General features: G+C 45.7%; 2 protein-coding genes across 6 annotated transcripts in view; one reads left to right on the plus strand and one right to left on the minus strand.

The window, feature by feature from the left end:
• The window catches only part of Esr1 (estrogen receptor 1), a 230,648-nt gene extending 217,921 nt beyond the window's left edge, over positions 1 to 12,727 (plus strand). For both annotated transcript variants that reach the window (XM_042670625.1, XM_042670703.1), the window contains exons 7-8: positions 4,794 to 4,977; positions 8,210 to 12,727. In XM_042670625.1, coding sequence (XP_042526559.1) covers positions 4,794 to 4,977; positions 8,210 to 8,444 — 419 coding nt within the window. In that variant the 3' untranslated portion in view covers positions 8,445 to 12,727. The remainder of the gene's footprint in view (positions 1 to 4,793; positions 4,978 to 8,209) is intronic.
• Positions 12,728 to 22,201: 9,474 nt separating this feature from the next.
• Positions 22,202 to 24,363, minus strand: part of Syne1 (spectrin repeat containing nuclear envelope protein 1) — a 385,765-nt gene continuing 383,603 nt past the window's right edge. For all 4 annotated transcript variants that reach the window (XM_042700560.1, XM_042700479.1, XM_042700588.1 and 1 more), the window contains one exon: positions 22,202 to 23,082. In XM_042700560.1, the coding sequence (XP_042556494.1) occupies positions 22,842 to 23,082 (241 nt within the window). In that variant the 3' untranslated portion in view covers positions 22,202 to 22,841. The remainder of the gene's footprint in view (positions 23,083 to 24,363) is intronic.

A 24,363-nucleotide genomic window follows, 5' to 3' on the forward strand; every position in this document is an offset into this window, starting at 1 on the left:
TGAGGCTTGGAATCCCTGTCAGATAACGAAGTGGTGCACGCAGTAGGTTCTCAGCCAATGCTCGCTGGCTGCAGAAGCATGAATGTCCAGGAGAATGGAAACCCATGAGGAATGGCGGCTGGGGGAAGTCTGAACGCGGGATCCTTTTCCTCTAGTGGAGGAGCATTAGGCAATCGGTGATGGCCCTATGGATCGCTGAAGTCTAGAACAGTAAACTCTGCCTCTGAGCACACAGGTAGGAGAGAAGGGATAGACAGGTCCACTCACCCCAGGCAAAAATCCTTCACGCTCTAGGATTGTTGATTCTAGGATTTCCTTGAATAAGGGAAGGATTTTTGGTGAATGAAGTCAGCATACCTCAGTGATAATAATATAAAAAGGAGAAATTGGTTAGAAATTGCATCATGCTTGTTGGGCCTGCTCAGTTCTGTGTCCTGGGAAGGTTCTCTGGATAGCCAGCCTATGGCAGGGCCTCTACGAGATGAGGCTGGAAGGTGGGTGGTGATAGGGAATGGACCTGGCTAAGGGCCTGTGGAGGAGTCAACCCAGGCCACCCCTGACTCCAAACCACCATGTCTCCCTCCCCACTCCCTGCCCACCTCCACCGCAATTCTGTGGCCCTGAACCCTTGCCTGTTCTTCTGATCCTCGCAATCTTTCTCTGTCAACTTTCCACACAAAACATAAGCCAAGTCATGCAGTAACTGATTTCTTAATTGAATCTTAAAAATATATTTAATTGAAAAAGTACACTGAAGAAATGTGTGTAATACTCTTTACAGGAAATCCAAAAATGATGAAACTTAACAGGTATAGACAGTTACATGAACGCACAGAAAAACAGAAGAAATAAGAAAACGATTAGCTTTAAATGGTGGGACTCTCTGGAGTAAGGAGAGATGGGATCAGGGAAAAATGTAAGACAGTTTCAAAGACACTGACAATGGCTCAGTTTTTAAAGTTATGAGGCAGGGTCATTCTTCACAGATTATGTATGTAAAACATATATTCATTTGTATGAAGGAAATGTCCCTTTCTTCCCTCTCCCTCCCTCCCTCCCTTTCTCCCTCCATCCTTCCCTCCCTTCTTTCCTTCCTTCCTTCCTTCCTTCCTTCCTTCTTTCCTTCCTACCTTCCTTTCTTCTTTCCTCCCTTCCTTCTGCTTCTTCTTTCCTTTTCCCTCATCTTTTTCTTTCTGATCCAAGAATCAAACCCAGGGTTTTGTACAAGCTAGACATTCATTCTTCCACTGAAATACTTCTTTATAGAAACAAATATTTGATTTTTTCCCCCAAACCCTCTAAGGTTATACTCTAGAACAAAGAATCCAGGTTGAAAGTGAAAAGCAATTTGCTTTCTTCTTAAATGTCATTTCTTACTGCTTGTTTGTGGTTGAACAGCTATGTTTAAGATGTCACATGTTACAGTCTATTAAGGAATGAAGAAGGGCTTAATGAGCCACTAAAAGTTGTTAATTTCGTGCTATAGAGATGAGGAGCCAGCAAAGTGTCAAAAGAAAGATGTACCTGAAGAAGTGATTTTGAATAATTAACCCAGGAGGAACTTGCAAAATCATATGAAGATAAATCAAACCATTAAAAGAGTGGATTTTTTCTCTTTAAGTTCACATGCATTTACTATTCCCAAGCAAAGACTTGAGAGTGTACATTTTTTTAAGTTCTTAATGTAATCCTGATCCACACAGCTACTTGAGAGTTGTGGGGCCATCACTAAGTACTCAGCTGAGATGCAGTAGGTAGTATTAAATAACACCACGAATCAGAACAATGAACTCCTTAGCCGGTGTGATTGGGCCACATGTAGCTGAGTGTCAATTTGTCAATGATCATATTGTTTAAACAGCAATCCAGTCAGGCCCAAATTTTGTTTCTATTTATCCTTTTTAAAAAAAACTTCACAATTTAAGTAGTTCTTTTATGACTTTATATATCCTTAACATAAAACTTACTGATTAAAGGACTGAGTCTTTAGTTTTTCTAATTTAAAGATCCAGAAGTGCTGTTTTCCAAATGTAGGTTAGCTGATCATTCTAAACAGTATATTCTTCAAACGTTTATCAGGCAGAAAATACATGTAAACGGGGGATGTATTAAAAATGAGCAAGAACACCCAGGTATTTAAAAATCTAAGGTGATCCAAAAAAAAAAAAAAAAAAACAAGGCTTAAGCAGGATGCTAGTGACTCACGCCTGTAACTAGCTACTCAGAAGGCTGAGATCTGAGGATCACAGTTCAAAGCCAGCCCAGGCAGGAACTTCAAATGATGTAGTAGCTCAAGTGGTAGAGCTCAGGGACAGCACCCAGGCCCAGAATTAAAGCCTCAGGATCGGCAAAAACAAACAACGGAAAACCCAAAGCTTAACCCTTGTATATATGAGTGGACCAAGAAAATGCTGTACATCTACAATGGAATCTGGCTCATCTATCAGAAAACATAACATTACATCATCTGCAGGGAAATGGTTGGACCTAGAAATGATGTTAAATATATCTGGCTCAGCGAGACCAACGGCAATGAAGCTAGATGTAAAACACAAACATGGACGATGCTATCTAGAGGGCTCTGTATAAACAGACTGACTAAAGAATGGTATAGCTCACAGAGAAGTACAATGGTGTCATGCCTCTGAACAACTAACCAACTATTTACCAAAGGGAGTGTCAGGAAGCCAAACCGTATTTGAGACCAAGAATGGCAACCATCCGTGAGGTACAGGAAGGGAGGGAGGAAGCGTGGGAAAATGTAGTCATTGTCTTCAATGGGCATGATGGGAAAACTGAATGACATAAGCTGAAGGTAAAGATGAGTGGAGAAAAACTGAGGGAGAAGGATGGATACTCAGAGCCTGACTTATGGAATCGAAACTATATGGCGCAACCCAGTTAATAATTAAAAGTATCCCCCAAAGCCAAATATATATATATATATATATATTTCCAGCAATTTCTTTCTTGCTTCATTCCCTGTCCTGCACCTTATTCTCTGCTTTGTTTGCTTCGGATCAGTGTACCTCAAGTATACCAAGACCTGACTGAATGCCACCGCTTGCCAGCCAGCACTGTGACCATTCTTGTGCTGTGGGCTGTTCTGTGTGTGTAATGCCACAGCAGTGTTCTGTTCTGGGCAATGACAACTACAGTTACTCTGAGTTCATCTGTGGGGGTGGCTTCTTTAGTCCCAACCCATAGGCTCCTTGTGACCCACCCACGCCTTCCACCCCCCCTCACCACCCCAGGGCCCACGGGCAGCCCAGCATTGATAGACTTGGAAGCCTCCGAGGGATGAAGAAGGGGGAAGGGGAGGAGAACTAGGTGTAAGATGGTCCAGGGACTGAGCAGAAGGAAATCCAAGTGATGATCCTGCATAGCGGCCCTAGCTTACCCTGTGTGGCTGGCGGGAGGAGCTGAGTTCTAGAGAGTTGAGCTAAGGGAAAATCTATCCTTGTGGCCCCAAGACAAACCTTCCCTCCACGCCTTCAGTTCCCTTCACTGTTCACTGCTCCCCTGCCTCGGGTCCTGGGCCTCTACTCTCCTCTTCTTCTTCCTCTCCTCCCCTTTCCTCTCCACTTCTTCTTCCCCTTTCCTCCCTCCCCCTCCTCCCCTCTCTTTCCCTCCCCTCCCCTCCCCTGCCTTCCTCTCTCCTCTCCTCCCCTTCCTTCCCCTCCCCTCTTTTCCCCTCCCTTATGCTCCCCTCCTTTCTCCTCTTCTTCCTCTCCTCCCCTCTCCTCTCTACTACTTCTTCCCCTCCCCTGTCCTCCCCTCTCCTCTCCTCTTCTTCCTCTCCTCCCCTCTCCACTTCTTCTTCTTCCCCTCCCCTCCCCTCCTCTTCTTTCTTCTCCTCCCTCCTCTCCCTTCTCTCTTTCTTTCCCTTCCTTTCCCCACGTCCTTACAGCTCTCACCACTTCCCCTCTGCTCGCTCCTGCTCATCCCTTGAGCTCCTTGGCAGAGAACTGAGCCCATATATTCTCTCCTCTCCCTAGTTAGTAACTAGGATTCCCAGCGTACAAGCTCCATACACCACCGCAGAAGAGGGCTCCGATTGTCTAGACAGAAATAGTCATCTGGCGTCGGCGTAGATCTGCTTCTAGCTGTGGCACCGAGGGCATGGGAAAGGCAGGAGAGGAAAGGCCCACCTGGCCCGTGAGCTGGTGTTCCCTCCTCTACGCCCACAAGTGCTTTGGGCCCAAACCTCACCGGGATTCCAGAAGCGAATTAAATCCTGCCTGGAAGAAGGCGGCATCACTCTGTGATGATTGTGGCACCCGTCACTCTCTCTGAAGCTGGCCAGGGTCTCCATGTCTCTGGGGAGGGTCTTCCTGATCAGCACTAGATGTGGAATGGGCAAACTGGGCCCAGGTCCAGCCCTGGACGCTGCTTTCCCAGTTACCTCTAGCTGGCAGTGCGTGGCTCTGCTCTGAGAAGAAACACGGCCGCTGTCCCCTGGGCTGATGGTCAGTGTTAAATGCTCAGTCCACGTAGGCACCAGACAATGAGAGAAGGAGTTCAGTGCTCCCATTACAATGCTGCGGCTAAGGGTCCTCTCTGGGGCTCTTGGCTGGGGCGCATGGGGGCCATCTTGGCCTCTTGGGGCCAGGAGACACACATATACATTCATCAGGTCACACAGGCGCTTGATTTCAAATGGGCCCAGAATGTCCCCACGGCTGGACAGCTAGCAGGGAGAGGACCCCAGCTCTCCACCACGACCCAGGGACATTTCCGGTCTCCTTGGCCTCATCCGCTTTGAGTCCCTCTGTTTCTCTCTGCCCCTGCAGGTGTGTACACCTTTCTGTCCAGCACCCTGAAGTCTCTGGAAGAGAAGGACCATATCCACCGGGTCCTGGACAAGATCACAGACACCTTGATCCACCTGATGGCCAAAGCGGGCCTGACACTGCAGCAGCAGCACCGGCGGCTGGCCCAGCTCCTCCTCATCCTCTCCCACATCCGCCATATGAGGTAAGGGGCCCCCCGAGTCCCAACTACAGGAAGCTGCCTCCACTTACACGGCGGCAGACGAGCAAGGGCTGCCGTGCATACACCTAGCACCGTGGGATTCCTTCGTGACCCACCATACACGCTGGGGCTAGGGGAGGAGGACACAGAGGAAGGCGTTGAGTGTGCCCGGGCACCTGTCAGATTCCCCTTCCTGCAGGGGGCAGCTGTGGGTGTCTGCGGGCAGAGGCAAGTGTGAGGCGGGATGGGGGAAGTTGGCGGAAGTGTCCTGAGGCCAGGGCCAGGCTAGCCAGAAGGATGGGGTGAGATCGCTTCTGAGGAGGCTCCAAGCTGGAGTTCTGAAATCCAAATGGCACAAAGTCTGGCACCTCCAAGTCCTGGGACCCACCCTTCCTGAGACAGGCTAGCCAGATTGTTAAGCTTGTTGGGAAAACAAATGTACCTTTTTCCTTTACCTCCCAAGAGCGCTGTCTAGGATTGCCACACAGGGTATGCTCGCAGCAGGATTCCTGGGTGAACGCATGAAGAAACGGGGACGTGACTCACTGAACATTTGACTCATGCCCTGTGCCTTTGAAATTCCTACGCAAAAGCGTCTTCTTGGCCAAGTTAGGGAGAAAGGGATGGCAATCACAGTCCTCAGGGACTCCCTGGGAGTCTTGGGAACAGACACAGGACTCAGCCTGCTGGGCACAGCAGATGACTGCATTCTGAGGAAAACATGTTCAATTCTTTCTTTTCTCTTACTCATCCTTCTTCTGGTGGCATGGGGTTTGAATTCAGGACCTTGTACTTGTAAGCCAGGTGCTGTACCACTTGAGCCACATCCCCAGTCCTTCTTTGTTTTACTTGATTTTTTTTTTTTGGTGTTTGCTTCCATCTGTCTCAGTCCATGATCCTCGTATTTCTGCCTCTTGAACAGCTGAAATTCCAGGTCTGTAGCAGTGACCTTGGAGAATCTATGCAAGCCCTATGTATGTTTATATTTGCGGAGGAAAAATCACTGACTTTTCTAACCTATGAACTCAGATCTAGTTAGTTAACATCAAGGATAGTTGCTATGTGTATCAGTCCTGGCTGATTTAATGGCAATATGGGAGGGCGGGGAGGGGGGGGGGAGGGGGGAGGGGGGAGGGAGGGGGCGGGGCTCAGTGGTGCAGGAACTTTTATCATTGAGGGAAGAACTAAGAAGTGGTTGCTGGGTTATTGGCAGCTCTGAGCATCTGCCCCCACCCCCATCTCCATCCTCCCCACCCCCCCCCTCCACCCTCCTCTTACACATGCATATCTACAAAATATTTTGGTGCCTCGTTATCTCAGCGTAAAACACAGAACTCTGTTTTGTCGAATTTGGCCTCTGCCATATGGTGTTTCTCCAAGAATTTAATTCCAGCCTTCATCCCCCTGGAAATGTGATTCATTAGGTTATTGGAGGAAGGGGACCATGGCAGATCTGGGGGGCATTCACTTTTAACAGCGTTTAAATTGAAAATGGGCAACACAAACAACATCATGCTTACACGTGTTCTTTAGGTTGGGTCGCAGGCCTGGATGGCTCCGATGCTGAATTCCGTGGCAGGATTCCAACCTGAGCTAACTCTTCCCCAACCACAATGTGAAGATATAGTGTTAGGACATAGTCAGTTCTGCCTCTTCATAATCCATATTTCTTTTGTTTTCTTCTCTTTTTCTTGTGGTGCTTGAACTCAAAGTCTAGATGCTACCCTCTGCCCAAGACTACCACTTGAATGACAGCTCTATTTCCAGCTTTTTACTAGTTAATTGGAACTAAGAGTCTCAGGGACTTTCCTGTCCAGGCTGGCTTCAAACCAGGATCCTCATGTCTCAGCCTCCTGAGTAGCTAGGATCACAGGTGTGAGCTGTCAATGCCGGGCTGTATTTCTTTTCAAAAGCACTTTCAAGTGAGCTCAGAGCTGTCATCCTCGCTCCTTTCCCTCTGCAGTATGTGGGACAGAGAAGAGTTACAACTGGTAAAAGGGCAGAGTGGGATTCTAGGGGGGAAAAGGGGAAATGGCACCTGCCTACAATCCCCTCCTCTACCAAGTTTTAGGTAGCATTTACAGTTCTAGGCTGTGGTAGAGGGCAGGTTGGGCTGACCCCTGACCCCTGTCCCTCTTGGAACTTGCACGGTGTGTGTGGTTGAGAAGAATAACACCTCAACACATAGAGTGAGTATGAGAGAGAGAGAGAGAGAGAGAGAGAGAGAGAGAGAGAGAGAGAGAGAGAGAGAGCGCAGCCAGGCTGATGTGAAAGGGGGCAGCTAAAATGGAGAGAGCTGGGCCAGGGCCACAGAGAGGAGAGATGGCTGGGGAGTTCACTTTTGAAGACTTGGGGGACATGCATACAGGAAGAGGAAACAGCCAAGGAATGCCCCCCTCCTAATTCTAGAAGGATCTTTGTTCCTTTAAGGGGCAGAGCAGAACCCAGTGCGGTCTACAGAGTTTACAGAGTATGAAGGGCAGGACACGTTTGTGAAGGGAGACGGAATGGGTCATTTGGACGTTGGACAATTGGGACAGAAATGTTTATTCTGGATTTGACAGGAAGTCATTGGGGAGTTTAAGCAAGGGAATTTCTTAAACTGCATTACCCATTTTAGATAGCTCACTCCTGAAGCAAGCTGGGTGCTGGTGGTTCACACCTGTGACCCTAGCTACTCAGGAGCCTGAGATCTGAGGCTGGAGGTTCAAATCTAGCCTAAGCAGGAAAGTCTGTGGGATTCTTATCTCCAATGAACCAGCCTTTAGTGATAAGGCTAAAGGAAATCACTCAGGTCCTGAGTTCAAGCTCCAGTACCTACCTGCATTCCCCTCCCCCTCCCCCAGAGTGCAGAATGCTGACTCCTGATTGGCTGTAAGTGGCAGGTTCTCGACTTAGCTGTAAGGATGGTGTCAAGGAACAGGGCTGAAAGCCAGGCTGTGGAAAGAAGGAAGCCAGGCTAGGAGTGGCTGGGGTGGGGAAGGTGTGTCTGTGAGCGTGGCCTGCCCTTGAGGGAGGGGAATTGAAGCTGCCTGGAGATGCATCCCAGACTGGGGCTCTGAAGACCCTTGACCTTCTGCAGATGCCATCCTCCAGGCAATCTTTCAGTAGAAAGAAGGCGTGGGTGACCAGGGTCTCGGGACCTTCTCTAACCAACCCTTGCTAAGAACGTCACAAGTCTTGGGAGCACAGCCAGGCTCTAACGTGGTCTTCTTTGTGTCCTCCCCTCCGCCAGTAACAAAGGCATGGAGCATTTGTACAGCATGAAGTGCAAGAACGTGGTGCCCCTGTACGATCTGCTCCTGGAGATGCTGGATGCCCACCGACTGCACGCCCCTGCCAGCCGCCAGGGGGTGGCCCCGGAGGAGCCCATGCAGAGCCAGCTGACCGCCAATGGCTCTGCTTCTGCACACTCCTTGCAAACATACTACATCTCCCAGGAGGCAGAGAGTTTCTCCAACACCATGTGAGAACTCCTGGGAGGCCCCCTCCCCAGGTTCTGAGAATCCCTGTCGCGTTTTACCCACGTCATGCATCACTTTCGCAGAAATTCTGTCTCCTGCATACACTCCGGCATGCATCTGCCACCCGTGGCTTTCTAGTATGAGTGGCCATTCATTTGCTTGCTCAGTTCTTAGTGACATGTCTTCTGTTGGGAACAGCCAAAGGGATTCCAGGGCTAACTCTTTGGTAACAGCTCTCTCCCCCTCTTTGCTACATGATTAAGAATGAGGATTCTTGTAGTGTGCTTCATGACTGAACTCAGCCTGTGAGATGTCTGTGGACTGAAGTTTACTAGTTGAGACCCACACCTGGAGAGTAGACATTTCACCTCCAATAAGCACTTTGTAATGGCTCCAAACTAAGCCTCAGGACAGAATTGAATGGCTCCTTTAATTGACACCATGGAGGAAGAAAGCTAGCTCCAGGCTTCCTCATGGGCATGTTGTATTCCTATGGTAACCTGTCACTTGTGAACACCATTAAGGGACACCTCGATCGTTTTCACTAAATGGCTTGGGTGTAGCAGCATGCTTGATGAACCCCGATTCATTTCTCCCCATAGGAATACAAGATGCACACAGGGAAGGAAGATCCCCTTATTCTCAAGACTATGTCGGCTTAATGCATTGCACCTTCTTGTCTTGCTGAAACCTACTGCTGGTTTTCCAGAGCACAGGGTTCCAGATCAGCTTGGCTTTCCACAGACCTGCAGGAAACAGCAAGTTGATTTCAGTTAAGGCATACAAACCAGTCTCTAAAAAAAAAAAACACTTTTTTTGGCTATTATTTTTATAAAAGAAAGCCTTTTTAGCTCCCAAGGACTTAGCAGTCAAAAACAGCTTCTGGACCTATTCCAGCGGGGCTTTGGCATTCACCACCAGAGGGCGCCCTACGTGGCTCTCCCAGCTATGACTTCACACTGCATTTTTCTCACATAGAGGGATGAAGGGCAGTTTCGATTGAGCGAGCACCTTAGTGATGCTTTCTGTTGTTATTGTTGTTTTGATTTTAGGCTTGGGGAGCGGGGTTAACTAGTAACTGGGTGTGATCCATTGTGGGCTGCTAGAGAACAAGAAGGAAAGTAGGGGAGAAACTGATCAAACCAGGCTGCAGTTTCCCAGGGGTGCACACCCCAGGCAGCACAATGCACAGAGGGCTTGCCCTGCGAGCAGCCGGTGGTCTGCCTCCCCTTCATTTCCCATGTGGCCCTGATGGTAGGAAACAGCAGAGGGCAGCTGCATTCTTCTAGTTGGCCTGGGACCCTGGGGGCTGGTCAGTGCTCCTCTAAAAATAAGCTGGTTTGGCCTTGGGAAGTTCTCCCCCCTCCCCCCGCCCCGACTTCTACTCCTTCTGCCCTTAAACTGCATAACCCAAGAGAATGAGACCAAAACTGGGCCACAAGAATCCTTTTCACAACAGCCACCCCACAAAAAATGAAAAAAGAAAAGCTTTCCTTAGCCACGGGGCCATTTTCCCTGGGCCTTTGCTTTTCTAGTACAATTCTGGGTGGTTTCATTTTCTGAACCCAAATGAAACTTTGATCTTCCCTGACTTCATAGACTACAGTTGCAACACTGCCGAGAGGCCACATAGTAGATGGCAGCCCAGGGAAAGGGCCAGGCTTCTAGCCGAGTTAGATCGCAGCCCTAGTGAGTGGCTAGGCTTCTAGATACATCGATACATCCTGTTTGGAGAGGTGAGTTCCACTAAGTGGCAGCCAATGAACTAGAATACTGGGGCCCCCAAATAAGTAAAGCTTTCTCTTTTTATTTTTTTCTCCATGCATGTACATCTAAATTTGGGGGGCAATTTTCTGTATCCTCATGAAGAATATGTTTTAAGAACACAATTCTTTCGTTGTTTGTTTTAAAAAGTACCTTATAAAGTATAATATATATTTTTTGAAATTGAATTGCTTGTTTATCGGACAATTGAATGTAATAATTCTGTACTGGATTTAATTTTGACTGGGTTGACATTGCAAAAACCAAGGGAAAATGTTGATTTTTTTTTGTATACTTTTCAAGCTACCTTGTAATGTACGCAGTTAGTTATTGATGCCTAAAGCCTGGTGATTATTCATTTCAATGAAGATCACATTTCATATTAACTTTTGTATCCACAGTAGACAAACTAGCACTAATCCACATGCCTATTGTTGGATATGGAATGACAGACAATCTTAATGTAGCAGAGATTATGCCTGAAAAGGAGAATTATTCAGGGCAGCTAATTTTGCTTTTACCAAAATATCAGTAGTAATATTTTTGGACAGTAGCTAATGGGTCAGTGGGTTCTTTTTAATGTTTATACTGAGATTTTTCTTTAAAAAAATAAAAACAAAATAAAACAAAAAAAAAAAACCTCTAGGACTATAGATGATGTAATACCAGCTAAATCCAAACAGTTATGTGGTAGAAGATTTTTACATGATTCATCTACTGTGTCTGTATTCTTGTTGAGATACTACTACATTTGAAACGGGCAGAGAACATTGGATGGTTGAACTGTGAGCCCTTGAGTTTCAAGCAACTTTGGAAGTCTCTTTTTAATTCTTATTTGAAGTGCCAATAATGAGTAGCTGACATTTCCCAGCTGATGTTGGTGCAGGGCAGAGGGGACATGTGGAGAAATTGTGCTTTCTTCCCACTTTGAGGAAATTTAAGGTCTGAAAGGTATTGAACTACCTGCAGGTGCAGGGTAGGGTAAGGAAAAGGTCTTGGGAATTTGAAGAATGGGGAAAACAAGAGACTAAGAGCATTGACAGTCCTCTGACTCCTGGAGGGGATGCTGGGGGCTGCTCTTCTGTTTCTGCCCTGTAATCTGAAACTAACTAGTCATTTTCAATATGGCTGCTTGAGTTTGTGGGCAGAGTACGGCATCAGCAGCTAAATCCAAAGAATAATGAGAGGTCAAGTGTCTTTCAGCCATCTCCGAGCTTGCTGTCATGATTCTGCGATGCTATCTTACAGCAATGAGTGAGACACCCCAAGAGAAGACCCTATTGGTATCAGCCACAAAATCTCATCCATCCTGAAGGAAGTGCAATCACTGAGAGATGTCCATGATTGCAAATGTTTCCCCATGCCCTATTCCAGGCCTTGTGGGGGCTGAACAAATAAATGACTTTCTGATTTACTTTTAATCCTATTAAGGTGTTCGCACTTTGAAATGGCCATTGATTTAGACTGTTGGCTTAGAGTCCCTTACTCCTCAAGGAGGCCAATTGCAAATCCCTTCCTTGAATACTTTCCAACCTGGAGACAGGCTGTGGATACTGGGAACTCTCACCAGCCCATCGTGATGTCTGAGATTCACAGGCAGGTCTGTGTGGGGACAGCGGCTCTGTGAAAGGCAAATGGAGTCATGCAGTAGCTCAGAAGGAAACCACGATCCTTTTTTGGTGCAAGTCTTGGGAGGTTGATCCAGATTGGGCTGTAAACCTCCCAGCTTCACCCCTTGAGAAGGAACTCCCTCTCAGACAAATGAGCTCAACTGTGGTCCCAGATATCCCACCTTCTCATCCGTGTGATTCTGCTGTTTTCTAGCTGTCTTTCCTTTCCACTGAAATCAAATTGTGGTCCCTTTTGAAATCACTTTAAATTGTTTGCTAAGTAATTGCTGCATCTAGTACAGCATTCGATTTTTGCACTGTCTTTCAGAGACACAAGAAAAATTTCTATTCTTTTTTTTTTTTTGCATCCAAATGTGCCTGAACTTTTTAAATACGTAAATGCTGCCATGATCCAACCCCATCTTCAGTGTGTGTGTGTGTGAGTGTGCGTGTGTGTGCGCGTGTGTGTATGTATATGTGTATACAGAGCTGTGCACCCTGGAAATAACATACAGTCCCATGAACAGGTGCCTAAGACATGGACCCCTTTGTGTTTGCAGAGAGGTCATTGGTCATAGAGACTTGAATTAATAAGTGACATTATGCCAGTTTCTGTCTTCTCACTGCTTATCCACAATGCTTTGTGTGCACTACATACTCTTCAGTGTAGAGCTCTTGTTTTATGGGAAAAGGCTGAAATGCCCCATTGTGTTTGACGGACGAATACACTCGCCTGCTGATGCATTCATACAATTACTGATGTGATCCTGTTTTGGTCTTAGCTTTGCTTTGTTTAATGAAACACACTTGTAAACCTCTTTTGCACCTTGAAAAAGAATCCAGCAGGATGCTTAAGCACCTGTAAACCATTTTTTTCTCAACCTATTTGATGTTCAAATAAAGAAGTAAACTAAAGACAAAGGGTTTGAGTTGTCTGTTTTCCATTCTACTTCTTGCCAATCACTTATTACTGATCTTATGAAAATGAAGCCAGGCACTGGTGGCTTTTTGCCTGTGATTCTAGCTACTCAGGATGCTGAAGTTTGAGGATCAAGGTTTGAAGCCAGCCTGGGAAGAAAAGTGTGTGAGACTCCTATCTCCAATGAACCAGCAAAATGCCAGAAATAGAGTTGTGGCTCAAGTGGTAGAGTGTCAACTTTGAGAACATAGTGCCTTGAGTTCAAGCCCAGGTAACTGCATCAAAAGTATGCATATAAAAATGAAGTGACCTGTCCTTTGGCAGGAGTGGAATATTAAGATCTCCCACTATTACTGTGTTGGAGTCTATCATGTTCTGTAAGTCCAGTACTCCATTGTTCAGTGCATAAATATTGACCACTGTGATTTCCTCTTCATGGTTCATCCCCTTTATTAATATGTAATGACCTTTCTTGTCTCTTGGTACTGATTTTAATGAAAAATATACTTGTTGAAATGCCAATATGGCCATGCCTACCTCTTTGCATGAAAGATCTTTTTCCATCCCTTCATTCCAAATTTTTTTTTTTGTGAGATGGGTCTCTTATAGACAACTGATGGATGGATCTTGGTTTTTCATCCAGTCTGCTGCTGGACTTCTTTTGAGTCCATTAATGTTTAGGGTTACTGTGGAGAGATATGTCTCCTGCCATTTTCTTGATTTCTTGTATTTTGCTTCTTTTCTCTTCTTATGCTTACTAAACTAGTCTTCTAGTGATTGTTGTCTAATGTGTTTTCTTGACTTTGTTTTCTTCAAATACTTACTTCCCTTTCTTATTCTTTGTAATGCTCATAGTGTTCATGGATTCCTTTCATCTTTGTCATGGAAGATTTTAGTTTCACTGTCCATTGTGAACAATAGCGTTGCTGGGTATGCCAGTTTGGGTTGACGGTTGTAGATCTTCATGACCTGAGTTATACCATTCCAGGCGCTCCTTGTTTTTGTGGAGATATCTGCAGTGATTCTGATCTTCTTTTCGCTATATTATAGCTCTCTGAACATCATGAACCAGGATACAATAAAGATACCTGCACAACCATGTTCATTGCTGCACTATTCACAATAGCTGAGATATGGAAACAGCTTAGATGCTCCACAATAGACAAGTGGATCCAAAAAAACACGGTACCTATACATGATAGAATTTTACACAGGTGTATATACATGGCTATAGCACAATACATGAGGCTAGGTAGCTCATAAAGAAAGGAGATTTTCAAACCACATGGTAATCCAAACCACATGGTAACAGCAGGGCAGATGGCTTCACAATAGCGGCGTGAGAGGAGTCACAGGGGAGAAGGGAAGCCAGACAACAGGGAGAAGCCAGTTCCATTCTGGCCCAACAACCTTCCCTCAAAAGAACCAACTTGGAGTCCATGAGAAATACATTCACCACTTACAAGGGCGACACCCCCAATGACCTAATTGCCTTGCACTAAGCCCCACCCTTAAATCTTGCACTGCTTCACCACAGGAGGAACAGGCTTTCAGAATGCAAATCCCTTGTGAGTTGTACGCAGACCTGGTCCAAACCACACCAGAAAAAGAGAGTCAACAGGGTCATCCACCTGGACGGCTTGCTGCGCAGGCTTATTCCTGGAGGGCACCTACGGGGACAGTGGTTGGAGAAGGTGGTCCTTTCCTAGCTGATGGACGGTCTTTGAATAGGAGAGTTTGAGCAGCCCTGCTGCTACTACCATCCCTGGCACTTGGTGGGCCCCTCGGCCCTTGTTTACTGGGGTCCACAAGGCACTTGCCCATCCTTGCCTCCTGCATGCATTCTGGCCAATGAATGGCCAAGTCGAAGCCTGGGACGGACGATGGCACTGTCAGCAGCAAGGCCTAGTTCAGAGTCGGCTGCTACCCAGGCCACACCCAGAGGCCATCTCCTCCTATTTCTTGGCTGGGGACAGGACCATGGCCACGGCTGAGACACTGGCCTTCCATATGGTGCTGATTAACGTGTTCATCCTGATGAGATGAGGAAAGGAAACTAGGAGGAAAGCAGCACGTGGGCAACATTAGAAAGAGTGCTATGAAGGGAGGTGGGGTGATCTGAGTAGCTTGGCCAGCAGGGGAGCAGAGCAAGCGCTGGCTAGTGGCTGATGCTCGATCGTTTGCCAGTTAGCATCTTGGGAAGGGTTGGGGGGATCGTGTACAGCTGGCTGACACCGGACCTCTCCGCACCCCCACACCCCATCATCAGCGGCCTCTTCTCTGAGAAGGCGGTAACTGTGGGAGCAGCTAGAGGAAGGCGCTGCACATTGGTTAAACATTTTTATTGGGCAGATTAAGCCTTCGAGTTCACCCCAGGAGGAAAGGAGTTGAAGCTGTAAAGATTTCTGAGTGTTTCCACATTTATTACCAGAAAGAACATGTTTTAATCCTCAGGGCCGCAGACCACAGGCCGAGGGGAGGAGAGAGGGTCATGGGAGTCCAGGCGGCCACCAGGGCATGTCACTGCCTGTAGAGTGGCCGGGTAGGCGTCACGCTCTTCCTGCTGAGACACCAGGGGTGTGGCCGGGTTCTGAGGCTCATCCATCACACGGGAAGCATGTCCTTTAAGGAAAGGGAAGGACTGAGCGTGCCAACATGAAGCTTCTAGAATGGATCACACGGGAGAATCAAGGATTCGCTAACTCATAACACTTGGCCATCCACAAGTGTTTCAGATGGAGATTTTCAGATGATTTGTCTATGTGCCTCAATGTCACAACTGAACATCCCTAAGCCAAGAAATGCACAAAACAAGGTTTGGGTTTTGGAGGGCTTTAAGGTTTCAGCTTTTCAGACTAGGGCTGCTTTCTGCTGTACGCTGAAAAGCATTAAGCAGGGATTAGAGACGTGGCTCAGGTGATTGAGCTCTAGCCAATGAGCGAAAGCATCACGTACCTGGTTCTGTTCTCTCCTCCAAAAAATAAAAAGAAAAGCATTGAGCGGGTTTATGGAGCGATGAGGAGCTTGGGTAAAACAGCAACTGAAGGATCCTGAACTCTAAGTGAGCAAGGTTCCCATGGGTCAGCCTCTGCTGCGGTCACACACTTCCTGTGCTCCTCTGTTGCTTCCTCCTTCCTTCCTTCCTTCCTTCCTTCCTTCTTTCTTTCTTTCCTTCCTTCTTCTTTCTTCTTTTCTTCCTTTCTTTCCTTTTTCTTTCTTCTTCTCCTCCCCCCTTCCCTCCCTCTTTCCTTCCTTCTTTTTTCTCTTTCCAAAAAGCATGATTATATGTGAGATGATTATCTTGATTGCCACTTAATTACCTGAGCGGTACCAATGCCCTTCTGGGAGTGTCTCTGAGGTGTGTGCAGAGACAAATGATTGACTTGTCAGGCAGCAGACTTCTGAGGGTAGACCCGCCTGGAAAGTGGGGACTGTGATTGCCTCTAGAAGTGTTCAGTTGGACCATTTTTGTAGTCTAGCAAACCGTTTACATAGGCGTTAATAAAGGCACTTCTTTTCTTTTCTGAAATGGAAGACACTTTTTTTTTCTCTCTGATATGGGTTCTTAAGATAGATTTGGTTTTTTATTGGCTTACACAACTTTTACAAGAAGCGGACTCCATTGTTACATATTCATATATAATTACAATGTATTCAAATCAATTTCACCCTATTATTATTCTTCTCACCTTGCCCCCCCCAAATTTCAACAGGCTTTATTCTCTTTTCATAGTTGCAAACAATCTATTCTCAATCATATTCTTCCTCTTTCACCCTCCTTGTTTAACCCAACCCCCTCCTGCCAGTAGGGGCCCCTGACTGCGTCTCCTTCTCCACCTCCCACCCCCCTTTTGGTCAAGAGCTTTCATTGAGGTTCTTTAAATGGTCTGCACCTAAAAGCATAATCCTACACCCTGTCAAACTTAAGTAATAACATCGTTTACGTTCTCCCAGTATGATTTGTCACAGGATCAAGCTTAGTATCCCATCTATCTTTCCAAACTTCCTTCTAGACTTATTATTATCTCTATTATCTATCTATCTGTCATCGATTTCTATCTACCACCTACCAACTATCTGTATCTGTCATCTATTTATCTATATCTATCATCTACCAATTTATATCTACCTATCTCTCTGGTGTTCTTTTTACAAAAGTGAGATCATATTGTATCAAGTCTTCTATATCTTGTATTTTAAATTTAAGGATATATACCAAGCATCTTCTTTCATCAATGCATGTAGAATGATCCCATTTAGAAATAATTGTATGATAGGAAATGCTAAGTATGGACCACAGTGTACTCAACTCTCTCCCTTCTGATCAGCACATGCTTAAAAAATTAAAATCAAAGGAGGCCTCTGTGTCTTTCTCTTGTTTGGTTTGGGAACAATTGTCTGTTCTTCTGGAAAATGACAAAGTAATTTGAAATTCTAATCTCCAATGACCAGGGTTGAGGTGTGCCCTCATAATTTTTTAAAGTTCCTTGAAAGATTAAAATCTGCACAATTAAAACGTGCAAACGTTGGGAATGAGTCTATAGTAGGAGATGATTGTCTAGACTTCAGGAAGTCATGAGGAACACCTCCACCATGGAGAGCCCTGAGCCTCACAGCTTGTTCAGGGAGATAATGGTGGCACACATGTAAAAGTGCTAAAGAAAGAAACCATGCGTTGGGAACATCTTCTCCATTGAACAGTGGGTGCACCCTGACCAATGCATCTTAGAAAAGGAAAACAGTGTTGAACAAAGGCCTATACATCCATGCAAGAGTGTGAGTATAGCTTTATTTAATAGGAAACAGCTAGAAGAAAATAACTGATGCAAAAAACATGCTGATTGGTTTCCATGAGCTCAATATCCTTTCAGTCCTTTCCTGTGGTGACAATATGCAGGGGTAGAAAAATAACTAGTGGAGGAGAGGAGGAATGGAGGAATGGATCAAAAGATGCCAAGTAACCAAAATGCAAGCAGGGAAGTTCAGCGATTTGATGTTCAACAATACAATTGTATTGTACTAGTGATAGCTTCTACATAAGTAGACGTCATCAGTTCTTGTGACATCCTAAAAGACCCAGAGGTGACTGCCATGCTGTATGCTTCAGTAAATAAGCATTGCTAGAATCCTACATGCATCTACCCAGGGCACGTGGCAAGACTCAACCTTGCCCAATAAATATAATTTACTTTCCAAAAGAGAGAAAAAATACTGAGGTATCCAATCATCATGAAGATGGATGCATAAATACTAACATGTCATAATATTGTTAAAAAGTTAAATGGTAGTGAAAATAGCCTATTTTCCCCTCAGGTGGCTCATAGCTGTAATTCTAGCTACTCAAGAGGCTGAGATCTAAGGATCACAGTTTAAGAAACCTTGGGCAGGAAAGTCCATAAGGCTTTTATCTCCAACCACAACTACCTCCCGTCTCCCCCCTCTCTCTACACACACACACAAAGATTACAAATAGAGCTGTAGCTCAAGTGGTAGAGTGCTAGCCTTGAGCAAACATGCTCAGGGACAGCACTCAGGCCCTGAGTTCAAATCCCTGAATTGGCAAGCACACACACAAAGTAGCCCCCGTCCTTTTTTTTAAAGGCATGTGTATTATATGTGAATGAGAAATATCAAAAAGCATAGAAGACAGTAAAAATTTAAATCAGAAAGCATATGAAAGAGAGTAAAATTTGAAGATGATCAATAAAGAAGTGACTGTGAGCTTTTCTTTATAAATCAGAGACTCTACTGGGCACTGGTGACTCATGTCTCTTGCCCTAACTACTTAGGTGGCTAAAATGTGGAGGATCCCAGTACGAAGTCAGTCCATGCAGAAAAGTCAGACAGAAACTCCATCTTTAATAAGCAAAAATCCAGGCTGGAAGCATGCCTCAAGTGGTAGAGCACCAGGTATGAGCAAGCAAGACCAGTGAGTGTAAATGCCCTGAGTTCAAGCTCTGGTGTCAATAACAACAACAAAGGAGGCTGGGAAGGTGGCTCAGTGGTAGAGCGCTTGCCTTGCATGCCTGAAGCCCTGGGTTCGATTCCTCAGCACCACATAAGCAAAAAGAAAAAAGCCGGAAGTGGTGCTGTGGCTCAAGTGGTAGAGTGCTAGCCTTGAGCTGAAGAGCTGAGGGACAGCGCCTAGGCCCAGAGTTCAGGCCCCACAACCGGACCCAAAAAAAAAAAAAACCAAAAAAAAATAACAACAACAAAGTCTTTTGTAATTTAAGGAGTTCATTGTTTTTCAAAATGGTCACATGGACAAGGAGAAATAGGGCTTGTCTTAGGAGGTATTAAAACCTATACTAAAGTAACCAATGAACAATATACTAGTACTAGTATCAATAACTAGAATACACATTTGGACAATACTTTTGTATTATTGACTGACATACCTCTGCACTTATAAATGTATGTACTGTCATCATTAAAGCAGCAAGGGACAGATATTTCAGCAGCTCAAGGTAGAGTCCTGATCTAGCATCCAGATTCATAGAGACACCCTTCCATCCAGCTGACACTGAGTCATGGCGGATGGCTGGAAACTTGCGTGCCCTCTTGTGGCCTTCTGGCCACTGGAAGAGAGCTGAAGGGCTTGTGAGTGAGACAGTCCACAGCAGACTATGGCCTGCTGGCCCTGCTGGGAGCCCCGTGTAATGCAGCTGTAAGCCAGGACCTGACACCACCTCTGCCAATCAGGAAGCACCTTGAGAAAACTCCTGGCCACTCCCCTTCCTGCCACCCTCCATCCACGTGTATATCCGCCGGAAGGTGTGGATTGGGCACTTACCAATGGGGGCAGCTGTGTTCTTACCATTAAAAAAAATTGTAGTTTAAGATTGGGATTGGCTTGCCAGGCACTGGCAGAGGCTTGGTGGCTCTACCTTCTGAACCCACCAATCCTATCAAGAATGTCTGTCTGGCAGCCTGGCACCATTGGGCCCTATCTGTAATCCCAGGTATACTGAAAGATTTGATGTTTGAAGCCACTTCTGGCAGAAAAGTCAGCAAAACTCCATCTTGAAAATAACTAGCAAAAAGCTGGGCTGGAGGCATAGCCCAAGTTTTAGAGTACCAGCCAAGCAAGCAATCAGAGTAAGTGCCCTGAGTTCAAATCCCCCAAACAACAACAAATGTGTCCAGCAACACTAAAGCTTGGCATCCTACAGAGCTTTGGAAGTAGACACCCACAGGGAGGCTTTGGATCTCTTCAGGACGACCCATGGCATCAGACAAAATTGTCACTCATGGCATAGTACACAAGTTTACAAGGGACTTTGTCCTTGTATTATTGTGGCTTAAGTTCCGTGACATATAGGTGCTGGTCTTCAGGAACAGGTACGACGATTTGTAAGGTCAATTGAATTTTCTGTGACCTTCAGTTTTCGAAAGCTCATGCTGGACTCCCACCAGGCTTCCTTAGCTCCTAGACTCCATGTCCCTTGTGGTTCAGCTTGTGTATTGCTGTGTTTTCCATCAGCCATTCTCAACTTGCTGACCAGCTTCAGAAGATCACTCTACCAAGACTTCAGGAAGTACCTTCTCTTTATCCTGGTTCCCTTACGCAATGAAGGAAGGGCGTCCTCCAAGATCAGCTTTCCTGCAGATTTCTGGGGAAGGAGAGGTGACTGGAAGAACAAATGCCACTACTTTTCATTTTCTTAATCTCTGGACTGCTGTGGACATGACAGTCAGCCAGTATTGTTACAATGTGTTACTAAATCTGAAATCACAATGACCAGTGAGTGATGCTTCCTCTCATCACCCAACATCCTCCTTAGTACCTCATGTCACGTGACTAAGTAGAACACCACCCCCAAGTGAGTGAACGAACCATCCTTGCCCAGTAGATCTAAAAATCTTCGTGTTTTTTTTTTTTTTTTTTGCCAGTCTTGGGACTTGACCTCAAAGCCTAGGTGCTGTCCCTGAACCTCTTTGTGCTCAAAGCTAGTGCTCTACTACTTGAGCCACTTCCAGATTTTTCTGAGTAGTCGACTGGAGATAAGATTCTCACAGACTTTTCTGTAAAGTTTTATAGAGTTTTGTCTAGCAGGGGTCATCTTCCTTTCCTGCCTTAAGCTTGATCTTACTTCTATTGGATTCCTGTCTGGTTTCCTCAATGGCCTGCACCTCGAGTTTTAGAAGATGATGGATGGGAGTCTTATGCAGGTCAAAGCTCTGCAGAGGACTGCTTGGAATGAGTACTTAAGCAGAAGTTGTGAGGGCCTAGCTGGGACCTGACTAAGGGGGTTTGAAGTAGTTCCTGCCCCTCCAGTGGGCTGTGGACACTGCTGCTTTCCTAGACGTGGCTGGACCTACTTGGCATACACTGTGACATTATTTTAACTGCTGTACAGTTCCCTGTGGCTATTGGGGTGATGATGCGTGTGTGTGGGGGGAACAAGTGGGCACTGAGCAGAAAAGACAGCCATCCAACTGTGCTGGGAGGCTCTGCCTCTCGAGCTGGGAGCAGCTTCCATCAATCATCCTACCCCATTGTTTCTTGCTTTATGATCTTTTATATGACTTGCCAATAAAATTGAGTAGTTGTAATTTCTTAATATTTGGCCCCAAGTTACAGACTATGAATCAGTCTACCCCAACCTGTCTTTCCGACAGTAAATCTCAGCCCTGGATTGCTGACTTCCCGCTGGAAACCTTTCAAAGACTTCTTTTCTCACTTCTCACACACCACAAGAGTTGTTGCCGCAGGCCCACCTTCTGGAAAAATCTATTGTCCTACTCACAGACTGTGTTCCTGAAACCTTTTCATTCTTCCCCTGAGTTTTTAGCTTTTTTTTTTTTTTATGACTTCACTACATTTTGTTTCTATTTTTCCATCTTTGCTTTGTGGATTGTCTCTTTGTCCTCTCTAGCTAACCTTTCCTGTTTGCTTGTGTGAATGTCAGTACCCAGTGCTCCTAACCTTTCCCTTCCCACTCTCTCTAGTTCCTTGGTGGTCCCTGCCCGTGGCCTTCCGTGTCCCCTCCCACCCCCCCTCACTTGGGACATTGTTCTTTGTCCCCACTTCCCCTGACTACAAATGGAAGCCACTTCAGTATCCCTTAGTGTGTTCTTTGCCACTCCATATGCTCTAAGAGGTGCATCCCCTCCATGAACATTAACGACCCTGCCCCCCCCCCACACATACACCTGTCGCCAGGTGACTGGCAATGGGAGGGAGAGGATGCTCTTGTTAGGACCCCAGGCCTCTTCCTCCATAGTCAGGCCCTCAAAATTGTGAGGGCTGTGGGCAGGGACCTGGTCTCGTCTTGTTTAAATGTCTGAGCTAGCATCTGAGGAAACCATGTCCCATGGCTATGGTGTGTCAACTCACCGAACAACTTCTTTTCTCTCCCACTCTACCACTCAGCGTTTGGAAATTTTAATGTGATAAGAATGTATGCCCATGCTTACCACAGACCTTCAAAGTCATTTTTGTAGGGGAAAGAAAAAGGAAGAGACACAATATTTTATAGTATCTGTAATAAATGCAAAGAAATCAATACAAACAAAACTTGGCTTTAGCAAACTGTACATACATAAATATTTTTTATACTATAACATTCAACTCTTTTTTTTTCACATAAAGCCTTCAGTGATCTTATTGATTACATCTAGGTTTTCTCTTTATACCTTAAAAAAAAAAAAGTGCCTTTTAGATTTACAGCTTGTGCGTCTAAAGCAAAGGTTAGAACATCACACCCCAAAGGAAAACAGGGAGAAAGGAAGCTGCCATGTAAGTTCTTAAAAATCCTGTTACAAGGTTCTAGAATCTGCCAAGCACTTGCCGGCTGGTAAATTGTACAATACAGACGTGGTGTGTGGGTTGGGGCAGCAGCATCACGGGAGGGCTGCCCAGATGGTCCACTGAAGTCCTTGGCTATGCATCAAATGAGCCAGAGGCCCAGAATTCATGAGTCCAGGCAACTTCGGATGTCCTTAGTCTGTTTAGTGCTCAAACTCCAAGTACACATTGGTTGTACAGGAGAGAGGAAGCTGCCACACCGAGGACTTCTGCCAAGATCAAGGTCCTGTCTGACAGTCTGGGATTGCTTTGGGCTTTCCTCCTGTCCCCAGCTCTTCTGCAGATGGCGTCTGCTTGGTTCAGAGTGGAGGAGGACCATTTGTGTATCTGAGCATGGGGTGGAATGATCGGGCAAAGTTATTGGAGAGCGCACAACTGTAGTCTTCCTCTGACATGGGTACGAGGCAGGCAAGGCCGATGAGGAGCAGCAGGAGCAGCTGAAGAGGGAGAGCCGCCCGGAGCACTCGGAACAGGAAAGCTCGACCCGACCTCGCCGGTGGAGGCTCAGAAAGGGAGGAATCGGAGCCACCTTTTGTGGACCTGAGAGTAGAATCAACATAAAAGACAAAACAAACTCAAGCAATTCAAATACTGCATAGATACTGCTTTGGGGCATCAGTGCCATCTTGGAAGGCAAGGGGCCGTGCAAAACATAGCCCAAGTTTGGGAATGAGATGCCAGCTTTCCATAGTGTGATTGGTTATCATCCCACTACTAAAGAGGTTGTTGGAAAATGCACTGACTGTATCCATCCATCCATATACATTTAAATGTCTTGTCAATTAAGACAATGGAGGATACCATGGTTGAATCTTGCACTGGACCAGTATCTGACCCTCACAATAGTAGTTTTCAAAGCTTCACCAAGGACTCGTAAAGGAGTTCTCTACAGAGCACTGCTGTTGAAGGATGGATTCTAGGCTGATCTTGTCACTCACTCTGTGGCTTTGAAAACCTGCCACCATTTTTTTTGGAGGGGACAGATTGTCATTTTGAAGGTCAATGTTCTACACCTTCTTATTTTGATCATCCTTTACAACTGTGCACTGGAGACTGAGCATCAATTTCAGCATTCAAAAATGAATACTGAGTGGGGAAGCAGCCTCCCTGAATTGTGTGCCACTATTTTCTCCGGAAAGGAGCTTCTTTTTTTTGTTTGTTTGTTTACTAGTGGAAAAGGTGAAGGCAGAAACGTCATTGGTATATATCCACACTTGCACAGCTTTGCATGGTTGCAAAGAATAAATATGTCAAGAAGACACATTCTCATACAGCTAGCATGCAGTCCTTAATGGTTTTGCATCATTAGGGGAAAGTGACATCCACTGACAGGTAGATAGAAAACTATGAAGAGATAAAACCATCTTGCTAACTCTGTAGGTCTTGATCATAAGAAAACTGTAGCGCCCTATTAACTATTAATTCTTGAAGACAGATTACCTGATTATCAGTGGGGCAAAAGGGATGGCATTTAAGTACTACTTCAAATGAAAAAAAACATATAGTCCCCTTAAAGGGGAGTGGGCAGTGAGGGCTACTCAAAACTTTGTTATTAAACTATTGAGGAAAGAAGAGAGACTCTAGCAGCCCTGAACTGCACTGTCTTTCTTGTAGTGTAATGAGAAAACTAACAACAACAAAACCAACAACTTCTTGGTCTGACTTAGACCCTTGTTTCTTTCTGAGGTTGCATTCTAGGGGTTGTGTATCCTTAAACAACTCTTCTTGCCTCTGTGTACCAACTCCTTTGCTGACCTCTTCAAATTAGACTAGATGGTTTCTCAACTTCTCTGTTCCATGTTTTATATGATTTATGAGTTG

This window comes from Dipodomys spectabilis, unplaced genomic scaffold (genome assembly GCF_019054845.1).
Source record: "Dipodomys spectabilis isolate Male_0828 unplaced genomic scaffold, ASM1905484v1 ptg000001l, whole genome shotgun sequence".
NCBI classification, from domain to species: Eukaryota; Metazoa; Chordata; class Mammalia; order Rodentia; family Heteromyidae; genus Dipodomys; species Dipodomys spectabilis.